Below are 12,175 nucleotides of genomic sequence, written 5' to 3'. Positions count from 1 at the left end.
CGACGGAGAAGGCGGAGACGGATGACAACAACCAGCCACAACAGAAGTCAGTGACACACAAAAAAACAGCGACATGCAGCGATGGAACAAGATTATAGAAGGAAAGATGATAAACAGTCACATCCCCATAGAGAGTGAAAGAGAAATTAGTATAAATTGGATTAATCAGTAGGGAAGTGATGGTTCGCCGGAGATGAGCACAATCAAGGCCTCATCTCCGGCGAAAGATTGTGAGAAAGAGGATGGGAGGATGGTGGCAGCGGCGGTGCAAAGGGGGATGGAGGATTGGAGGATTATTGATGCTAGATAGAAGGTACGAAGTATCAATTGACCACCCCAATCCCTTATCTAAAAAAAGTGGATTGCTTAGATGTTACGATTGTAAGAACTACCACCAAATTAACCAAATTAACATTCCTTTTTTAAAAATTATAGTCATTTAACAAAGGATGTTTTTTTAAATATTAATATAATGACCACATGTTTGATTAATAATAATGAGTCGATATTTGTCACAAGCTTGTAATAGGTCAAATAAAACCCACAAGGGAGGATAAAGACAAGTCATTTCTGATTTCCCATATATTTTACTTTTTGTCTTATCTACCATGTGGTTGATACTTGACCCGTTACAAGCTTGTGACGGGTCAAATAAACTCTCATGGGAAGATAAAGACAAGTAATTTCCGATTCCCTATGTATTTTACTTTTTGTCTTATATAACATGTGAGTGACCCTACTCGCTGTAGGTCTTTTGGGTTTTACCCCTAATCAAAAAAAAATAACATGTGGGTGACGACCGGTGACACTTGACCCGTCACAAGCTTGTGACGGATATATCCGTCACAAATAACACCTATTGTAATAATTAAAAGGTACAGTAACAATTAATAGTGTTGTATTAAAGTTAGCTCATATTCTTGTTTTGAAAGGAAGTAGCTCATACGCTTTAGTAAGACTTGGTCATTCCATTTTTATACATAAAAAACTTTAACTTAAAATTAGATTGAGTAAAATAAACCTAAATTAAAAAAAAACAATGAACAAAATATCTGAACTAATAACCAAACATATACCCGATATGAGTAGTCTGAATGATGCCCGAAACCCAACTCTCTCCGAGATTGTAAGTTGCGTGTAAAATGGGGTGAGAAATATACTCATGCCAACTTCTCATTCAATAGTCTAACAATGTGGCCAACATTATCAATTGTAATTACTTTATTCTGATTCTAACAATGATATTCTCATGATGTACCTTATCAAATGTAATTACTTTAGTGATCATATGCACCAACCAATCTACATAGAATCAAATTTGGCGGGAATATAGCTTAAGGGTATCCTTTTTAATTTCTTGATCACTAAAAATAGAATTTTTGTTTTACCCTATTTTTTCATGTAAGATGCCATTGAAATAAAAGACGCAAGTTCATAACGCAACTAATTTGAAAATAATAAGGATTAGGTTGGTTATTAATTTGCTAATACACAATTAATTTGAAGTGAAAGTAATAAACATATAAAAGTCCAAAAAAACAATAAAATATGTTTAATTTTGAAACCATCGCATCTCAAATATTACCTTTTTGTCGGTCGTCCGTGACGCCCATTGAACTGTGGCACGTCTGGCTAAAACAATAAACGAGAATAGACAAAACATTTTAGAAATTCACAAACACTCGAACCATTAACCTATTCCAAACACTATACCAACAAAAGCTTGCTTAAATAAACGAACCCCATGAACAATGATTTTTCCAACATGTCATCCAAAACCTTTTGTGCCTGTGAGTTACGATCAAAACAGCACCTGCGCCTAGTGAGAGACAGCTGAAACAAAGCAACGCTACATATTTAAAGATACAATGTAACTTAAGAAAAAAGATCTAGAATTCGTATGATGATATATTCCATGTCCCTCTAGAAAAGTCGAGTTTGGTTTACTCGGGTTGGGTCGGGTATCCTTTTTAATTTCTTGATCACTAAAAATAGAATTTTTGTTTTACCCTATTTTTTCATGTAAGATGCCATTGAAATAAAAGACGCAAGTTCATAACGCAACTAATTTGAAAATAATAAGGATTAGGTTGGTTATTAATTTGCTAATACACAATTAATTTGAAGTGAAAGTAATAAACATATAAAAGTCCAAAAAAACAATAAAATAGTTTAATTTTGAAACCATCGCATCTCAAATATTACCTTTTGCGGTCGTCCCGCCCAGACAAGTGAATAGGAAGGAGTATATCCTATTTATATAAATGAGAGGTTTATTGTGAATAGAAGGGAGTATATACTATTTACAGTATTACTCATAAATTGTCTGTCTCAATTTTAATGTTAAATGTTTTTTAATGTTAATGTTCTCGGTTTTTTAAAATTAGCCAAAGTTGTTCGAAATTTTATGAAATTTGCTATTGCTCTGTGCACTATGCTTGTCAGCTTTCCGTTGCAAATAATCTGTAATAAGAAACAAAGATTGGAAGTAATAAACAATATTTACCATTTTATCCTTGACATTTTTCCTATATATGCCTAGTAATTTTGGCGCTACGCTTTCGTCGTCCGACATTACATTCAGCATTATCAGCAATCACCATTGACTACCCCCAACACAGCAGGTTGGGACGGAGTAATTATGTTTCGAAAGAATTGATTCATTTATTTCACTTCTCAATCTCATAAATATAATGTAAACATATTTGTACAATGCTGATAAGATGATGACGATGACGATGAATGATATTGTTGAAGTTATCAGAGAATCCGAAGCTCTAATAACAACCATTCTTCCTACATAGTACACAACTACACATCTGAGCAACATAGAGCATTCAGTAAACAAGATACTGCGTGCGCATATATTCTAAATAACTAAATTCATCTCATATTGTGACTTAGTGGTGGAAGATGAATGCATGGAACATTTCCATTTTCCATAACTGGTGAAGTATTGAATTGATGGACATTTCATTTTTGAGGACTTATTCCCAGGATGTTTATTTTTTTGTGTCCATTTTTTGTTCAAGTTATGTACATTCAATGTATGATTAATATTCCATCTTAACGTACTCTTAAGAGAGCATTACCATTGATTGTTTCTTAGTATAAATATAAGATCATTATTAGGAGATTATTAGCATCAAACATTACTAAACATCAACAACTTACTCTGAAAATTAAAAATCCCTTCTTCACCTTAGCTTCTTTCTTCCTTTAAAAAAATGGCACTACTACTAAGGGAAATAATAAACCAAGGAAACCAATTCTCACCCGATTATATATTACTACCACAGGAACTACCAATAATTAATACATGTGTGCAACCAATAGAATTACCAGTAGTTGACGTGCTAGGTATGAATATGGGTCTGGAGCGTTCAAGAATACTCGGCGAGGTCTATCAAGCCGCAAGAGGTGGCATTTTCCAAGTATGTTATAACATTCTCATTTCACTCCTTTTATCAAGAGAGTTAAAATAATTAAATATGTTAAATTCGCATGAAATGAACATACCTTCAAGTAAGGGTTGGGAGTTTATATTCATTTGGGGAATGACAAGTTTAGAACTCTACAAGTAAGTGTTGGGAGTTGGAGAGCAAAAAGGAACGCTTTCCATGAAAAGTAAAGCAAGGGTATTTTAGTTCAATGGCTAGAGTTGGTTGTTCGTGAATATATATATATATATATATATATATATATATATATATATATATATATATATAGGCTATGGGCACCCATAAAAATATCGAATAACCAATTCGGCTCTCTTTAGTTCAATGGCTAGAGTCGGTAGTTCGTCAACTTTTCTTCATTTTTTTTCAAAATACAAAGGAACACAATAACTTTCTTCTTAGCGATCAACTTCATGAGTCACTATTTTCATTTTCTCACTGGTTAAATTTTTCATTTTAAACGAACACGGGTCTTATTCCACTCATTAAAAACTAAGTCTAGAGATAGCAATCGGGTCAATTGGGTCGGGTCGAGCGGAGTCATATGGGGTCAACCTATATTTTCGGGCCGAATTGGGTTTCGGTCGAGTCATTTCGGGTTAAATAATGTATCAGATCGGGTCGGATCGAGGGCTTTGGTTACTTTATCGGATCAATTTGGACCATAAAATTTAGTTTTTAATTAACTATTGTTTGATTTAGTTACTCCTTTATTTAGTCAAACCTATCAATCTAAACACTAAGTTACTTTTATTTTGATCAATATTAAACTTAATAATTGTCAGATCATCAGGTTAATATCAGATCGGGTCATTTATACTTCTTCCGTCTCGTTTATTTAATTATTTTAATTAAAATTTTCTATCAAAAATTTAAAAATGTACACACAACACCAACTAACTTTCCTTCTCCTATATACCTACCAATCGTTCCGATCAGGACAAGTAGGTTGGTTCCTTTAATTTCCTCCTATCTACGCAATTTGATGTCTTCGTTCGCGATCCCCCCCTTTCCATCGCCTATAAATAAACTATCCAACTATCCATTAAATACATAAATTTAGCAATTCATTAAATACATAAATTTAGTAAAAAGAAATTTCTAGTCCAAAAAATGTTAACCGACTACCTCAGACAAACAAATGGTGGTGTTTTTCCAGCCGACCATGTAATCCTACCTGATGAAAGAATTGAAAATAACTTCTTTGTCCCCCCGCCGTCTCACTTATCCGCAGCTGACCTAGTAGCAATGAATTTACCTCAACATCAGGATAGAATTGGTGAAAAACTTGTCGAGATGGCACAAAGTTATGGCATGTTTTACGTATGTTCAAATATTTCTTCCCAAATTTTCTTCTTATAGATTGTTTCTTGACAATAAATATATATATATATATATATATATATTTTTTTAATAGATTATGTTTAATCTAATAATTTGTTTTTTTTTTGTTTTAAATTTATGTAATTCCAAGATCACCAACCATGGAATCAGAGATAGAGTGATGACTAACGCACTCACGGCTACAAAAATGTTTTTTGATTTACCCACTCATAAACTCAAAAGGGAGTGTGAGCGGTATTCTAGTAGCATCGTTCATCATTTGAACATCGAAAGAGGAGCCAAGTTCAAGTAAGTTTAATTTTATTTACTCAAGTCTTAATTCTTCTAAAATTTTGATTTTCAACAACGAGTTATGATATTTTTTAAGAATTTTGAATGTATAAAAACGATTACAAAAAAAATTATAGATGATATCATGTAATTTACAGAAAGTTGGCTTATGAAATTTGGAGTCCGATGCTAAATATTATAAAGAGGCACTTATTATTATTATATATTTTATAGGTTATTTTATCAAAGTAATATTGTCGTTTTGGAGTTTATAAACATTTTTTGAACTACCTACTCGATTACTCAGTAGTGAGTGTGAACGATGCGGTTTTTATTCAAGTAGTGTTGTACACCACTTGAATATCCACTGAGAAGCAAAGTATTGGAGAGATACTTTGCCAATTATAAGCTTAAATTCTACCAAAAAATAGTGGAAGTATATGTACGGACAAAAGTGACAACGTCTATAAACTGACATATACTTTGAACTTCATCAGGAAGAAGGATGGGTAGTATGCAGAGTGTTCAAGAAACGACGATTGACAACAGTTCGCAGGTTCGAGGATTCCCCATGCATGTTGGTACGACGATCAAGCCTCATTCATGCCAGATAATATGGACTCTCCAAGGATGAAAGCCCTAAAATACCCCCCATCTACCGCGAATTGTAGCTCAATGCGCCTACGTATGGATTACATGCCAATATGCATGCAGTCCTCACCTCAAGTTAGTTACTCAAGAACAAATGATTAATCAACAACAATTGGATTCAATATTTGGTAACGATTATTGTGGATCCGATCAAGTCAACGACGATGACCAAGTCACTGATTGGAGGGTGCTTGACAAGTTTATTTGTTGCTTCTCAACTTAGCCATGGTAGTAACAATAAGGAGTCAAATTACTCAAATGCACCCATGTTTCCCGTGTCCGAGCATATGAGCATGATGGTTAGCCCTAGCTCCAATAAGCAAGACATAGGGGCAGGATCGGAATTTGCTTCGTCGTCCAACTCGGCCTGCCAAATTGACATGTGGAAGTGATATTAACACAGTGGGTGGTGATCATATTATTATCATCTCCTAATCATAATAATTAACTAATCTGATTATATACATTATATATACATACTGATTATATAGGCAATACAATTGTTACAAGAGAAATCTTGGCCAGGTTCCTTAGCTTGTACTCCCTCTGTCCCGGTCATTTGTTGTCCTTTTCCATTTTGGGCTGTCTCAGTCATTTGTTGTCCTTTCTATTTTAAGAATGAATTTGATAAGTAATTTGGTCATTCACATTCAATTTATTCCACATGTCATTTAGTAATTGACCACTTCCCCCTTTCCTTAGTCTTTGTGCCAAAACCAAAGGACAACAAATGACCGGAACAGAGAGAGTACATAATAAAAGTGGTAATGCAATATTACTATTAGGGTATAGGACTTACATGTGAGACCAACCTTCGAATTGGCCTTCACCTTTAGGATAATCAAAGACGATGACACGATGCGTATTATTAATATTGAATAATATAGCATCTATTTAGGAGACTGAAAGGCTTCCAAGTATTATTGGGATTTCAGTCTCTTTATTATGATTTCATTCTGTTTGTATTAATGTACGGAGTACTTATATTGGAATTTTAATTTACACTTTAAGTGGTTTATTTATTGTGTTATTCTTTGTAAGTTATATTTCTCTCATATTTATAGATATAATTTTGACAATGGGAAAAATATAAAAAAAAAGTGGGAAAAATATAAAAATAAGGGTTTTTTGTTAAAAACTACCTTATATTTATGGGTATTTGTAAAAATACTACCTTATGTTATTTTTCTTGCTTTATACTACCTTTGTTTTCTCTTTTTTTTGGTTAAAAACTACCTCTGATGAAAATATGGCGAGATTTGGCCGATTTGGCAACATTAACCTATCTCACATGACTTTGTTAACATCAAACAACAATGACCAACTGCGTCCAACCCACAATTTAACTTCACATAAGCAAAATTTATGTTTTGACATTTCAATAATAACTACGAACATCTACTAAAGTTAACCGTAAGTACATTACGACTTCCCAAAATAACGCCTAAGCAAGATTAAAACATAAAAGACTCAAGGGAGATGGGTTTAAGTCGACAAACTGACCAAATTTGTCTAGATTCTTAGCGTAGGTAGTTATTGACCAAGAATAAAGAAAACAAAGGTAGTAGAAAACAAAAATAATAATATAAGGTAGTCTTTTTACAAATACCCCTAAATATAAGATAGTTTTTGACAAAAAAAACCCTAAAAATAATTTACGTGATCGAGTATGATGGTACTGCAATTTAGTACTACCCGATCAAATCCTAACAACAAGTGGCCTGTGTACTTGTTAAAGAAGCAGCTCCTTGTTTGATAGATGTATAACGATTTTCCTACAATATACAAGGAAATAAGATAGAAGGAGACTTTGAGATACTTGTAAGTTGTAAGACTTGTAACGAACCGTCACTTGAAGACTTTGAAGTTGGAACATCCACCCGCTGTTAGGATTCATGCATGAAATATTTTGGACACCAAAAACATAATAAGTCCGAGGACCGTTTTTTTGTTAATAAATTGAGTTTGAAAAAAGAAAAGCGGAGGAAAATAGTTAGAGTAGTGATTTATTTTCGCTCTACGATTCTCACTTTAGAAAATATTTATGGGACAAAAGTAAAATTTTCAACTTTTTATAAACAAAAAAGGAGGTTAGTCGGATCAGCTCAATTAAATCAAACACACATGGCTGAAAAGATTACTTGCTTGCATGTTGACATTTTGTACCCTTAGGCCTTAGGCATGCATGTTGTGCATACTTCGTTAGCTAATTGTTAGGCGTGACCAAAAGAGTTAGCAAGTCTAGCTCTACTTTGTTAGGGTGCTGCTTTTTTTAAGCTTTACTTCAAGTACAAAGGAAAAACTTGCTTCTTTATATAAAGAGACTCGGAATGTTATAAGTTCGAACTGGAGTTCGAAAGACCGACTAAAAATAAATCAATGTCTTTCATTTTGAACTTTCATGCTCTCTGTCTCTTGGGCGACTCTGTTTGTTTGTCTCACGTTAGGATCAAATGTGATGCTGCTTGGACACGTGATCTTAAGGCTTCTGGTGGATGGTTTTTTCAGTCTAGTGATGGAATGCTTCTTCACTCTGGTGCCACTTCCTTTTGGGCAAGTTCGTCCTTTCAAGCGGAAGCTATGGCACTCTTTTTGGCTTTACAGGCAGCCCTTTCTTTTGGTTATCATCACATTGATGCTAATTCAGATTGTCTTCAGTTGGTGATGCAACTTGGGGGTGTCGCTAACATTGCTCAAGATATCAAGGCTCTTATTGGGAAAATTCAACGTCTTCTTCTTTATTGCCACTGTTTCTCGATTAGTTACTGCCCTAGGCATCTTAACAGGATAGCCCACTCCCTTGCTAAATCAGCATTGGCTTAGGCTCTTTTGTCGTGACCGCCAAAAAAAAAAAAAACAATATAAGTTAGAACTAATACATATAAATTCGGACAAAATTAAATTTTGTTGTCAAAAAATTTAAACTTACCTTATAAACTTTAAAATGTCCATAAATTTAAACTTACCTTATAAACTTTAAAATGTATTTGAAGAGCAATTCGATCATTCACACTCAATTTAGCTGACTTGTCATTTAATAATTGACTCCGTCATCTTTCCTTGGTCTTGTGCCAAAATCAAACGACAATAAATGACCGGAACGGAGAGAGACGGACAAAATAATAATAAAGAAATCAAATAAAAGCAACTTATATGTCATCCTCTAACTATTTGACACGTAGATTTGAACCATGAATGATTTTGTGTTCTTTAACTAGTTCTGTTACCCGTGAATTCACGGGATTTTCCAGGTGCCTTTGTTTAAGGTATAGATTTTTGTTGGTCGTACGACCTCCATGATACAGATTAAAAGTAATCGAATGCCCATCTATCTAAGGGGTCGCTTGGTTCGAAATATTGGAATGGTATGAAATGGATTGTGATACTATAGTGGTATGGGGTTAGAACCTCATACTTGCTCATGAGTGTTTGATTCGACCATGGAACGGATAAGAGGTACTAATAATATGAAATAGAGTTGGAAATTTGAGTGGAAACATGGGTATGAGTTTCAAGGAGTTGGAATCCATTGGGTATCTAACTCCATTCCAAAACCCTCCAACCAAACATTATCCATTCCAAAAGTTCCAACCAAACACCCCCTAAATTGTACACGACGAATTCATACCAAATATTTTTACAAAATATCATATACGAGCACCTTGTATTACTAAAAATTCTCCCAACATTAACAAAGGATGCATTATACTCCTTCCCGGTCATTTGTTTACCTTTAACTAGTCTTAAACCCGTGCAAATTGCACGGGTTTTCTTTTTAAAAGGTTTCATAATAATAATGTGAAAAAAAATGTTTTATATTACGTTACCTAATTTGTTGTTAATAGATAACCTGAAAAATAAAATCAGGTTATCAAATAAAATCAAAAGTGGCTCTGTTTGGCATGACATTTCAAATAGCTTATTTGACAAAAATTTCACCTACTTGATTTTTTTGCAAGTGTTTGATAAGTAGCTTATTTGACCAAATAAGTTATCTGAAATAAAATGTTACCTCAGGTACCTGAAATGAGATATCTTCCATATTTTACCCTTTAATCTATAATATTAAGGAAATATCATATCCTTTTACGTAGTCATTTTATCAAAATTAGTTACCTTTTTGAGCTAGTTTGCCAAACACATTTTTATATAATCGGTTAGCTTATCAGCTAATAATTTGCAGCCACTTTATCAGTTAACTTTTCAGGTTTCAGTTAGCTTTTCAGTTTTCAACTATCTTTTCAGTTAGTAAGTTTACCAAACAAAGCCAAAATAAGTACTCCGTATAAAATCTCTTGTGGACTTAATTTGTTATTAGGATGGTCTTACCAAAAACCTTATTTATGAATTAATTTGCGTTTTAGTATTTCAGTTAATTCATTGTCTAGGTTAAGACATACTCCCTCTTATTCGCTATAATGTTCCCTCTTTCCCGAAACGGATTATTCAAGTAATGTTCCCCTTTCCTTTTTTTGGTAACTTTTACTCTTATTTTATTCATCCCTCTCTCATATCACCAAACCCCACACAACTTTTTTACTCCTATTTTATTACTTTTCTTAATGTTTTGGCCCCACAACTCCTTATTTAATTCCTATTAATTCATCTCCCTCCTAACACCAACCCCACCAATGTCCTTTATTCATTTTTAATAGTATTCCTTAAGTATCGTGCCAAAAGCAAAGGGGAACATTATAACGAATTGGAGGGAGTATATCTCAAACGTTAAATCCTGTTAATTCACATTTTTTTGAAAAAAAAATATACTTTGGTTTATATCTGGCAAAATCAACCGACTCAATTGACCTGATCCGAAAAGCCTAAACTGGGACCCAAAATTGACCTAAACTACAACACTCCAATATAGCCCGAAGCTCGAATTGACCCGTCCTGACCTGAACATGGTCCGAACTTTGTTGACCCGTGGTTGACGCGACCCAAATGTCCCAATCCGAAAAGCCTAAATTGGGGCCCAAAATTGACCTAAATTACAACACTCCAATATAGCCCGAAGCTCGAATTGACCCGTCCTAACCTCAACATGGTCCGAACTCTGTTGACCCGTCGTTGATGCGACCCAAATGTCCCAATCCGAAAACCATTCAACTCAAAAATAATCCGACAAAATATAACTCTAACTGACTTAATATGACTAATATGAAACCAGACATACAATTATTTACGACACAATAAAGAATTAATCATTAAAACTAAACTATGAATAGCTAATAATTATTTCGCCTAAATCATCCAACCTAAAATAAACCAACTCGTTTGGCTCGAAAATGACCCGACCAACAAACCTGAAATCCGAAATGAGTTGACCCGCCCTAAACTAATATGAAAATGTGATACATTCGAATTGACATGATCTGACCTTACCCGAACCTAACTCAATTGAATCGTTTGCTAGGTCTACTTCGATCATAGTTTTCATTATTTTACGAATTATTCTATAAGACTTATATTTAGGTAAGACTAACCCAATAGCATAAGGCCAACAAAATTACTTAATAAAAATATGAAATAATACTTTTATTTTAATAACCTAATATTTTAAATTAATAACTTATATATTTAAATATGTTAGTTTTCATTATAAAGTATAAAGTTATCAAAATAAAATCAAAAACTTAATATCTCAATGTTTTTCCTTGGACTTTTCTCCTATTGGGCCAGTCCTATGCTATAGGACGGTCCTATAGGAGAGTTGATAATTGTGATCAACTTTCGATTTTTTTTACTGTTAATCATATTTGTCATTTCTCGATTAGTTACTGCCCTAGGCATCTTAACAGGATAGCCCACTCCCTTGCTAAATCAGCATTGGCTTAGGCTCTTTTGTCGTGACCGTCAAAAAAAAAAATATATATATATATAAGTTAGAACTAATAGATATAAACTCGGACAAAATTAACTTTTGTTGCAAAAAATTTAAACTTACCTTATAAACTTTAAAATGTCCATAAATTTAAACTTACCTTATAAACTTTAAAATGTACTCCCTCCATACCACACCAATGGTAACATTGAGAATCTTGGCACTATTCATGGTCGTAGGGAATCTTCGATATTATTCTTAATCTATAAGACAAAATGTAGTCATGTGAGATCTTGTTTGATTTATCGTCATGAATCCTATAAGAATATCAAATTTTTATATTTTTTAATAATGTGTAACTAAAGATATTCACGTTGCAAAACGTGTCTCGACAAGTATGAAAAAGTCTCAATGTTACCATTGGTATAGTATGAAGGGAGTATCTGAAGAGAAATTCGATCATTCACACTCAATTTAGCTGACTTGTCATTTAATAATTGACTCCGTCATCTTTCTTTGGTCTTGTGCCAAAATCAAACGACAATAAATGACCGGAACAGAGAGAGACGGACAAAATAATAATAAAGAAATCAAATAAAAGCAACTTATATGTCATCCTCTAACTATTTGA

General features: G+C 33.5%; 1 protein-coding gene and 1 long non-coding RNA gene across 2 annotated transcripts; both read left to right on the top strand.

Moving 5' to 3' along the window:
* The first annotated feature begins 4,873 nt into the window (after positions 1–4,873).
* LOC141641602 (uncharacterized) lies at positions 4,874–6,368 on the top strand. Its single transcript, XR_012543140.1, has 2 exons — positions 4,874–5,090; positions 5,570–6,368. It is a non-coding gene; the product is annotated as an uncharacterized LOC141641602 (long non-coding RNA).
* A 1,734-nt stretch (positions 6,369–8,102) lies between these two features.
* Positions 8,103–8,546, top strand: LOC141590641 (uncharacterized). The gene has a single exon (XM_074411449.1). The coding sequence runs from the start codon at positions 8,103–8,105 to the stop codon at positions 8,544–8,546; it is 444 nt and encodes a 147-aa protein (XP_074267550.1).
* Positions 8,547–12,175: the final 3,629 nt, after the last annotated feature.

The sequence above is a fragment of the Silene latifolia genome, chromosome 1, assembly GCF_048544455.1.
Source record: "Silene latifolia isolate original U9 population chromosome 1, ASM4854445v1, whole genome shotgun sequence".
Taxonomy (NCBI): Eukaryota; Viridiplantae; Streptophyta; class Magnoliopsida; order Caryophyllales; family Caryophyllaceae; genus Silene; species Silene latifolia.
The sequence above is the reverse complement of the archived record's forward strand: the minus strand, read 5'-3'. Positions and strand labels throughout refer to the sequence as shown.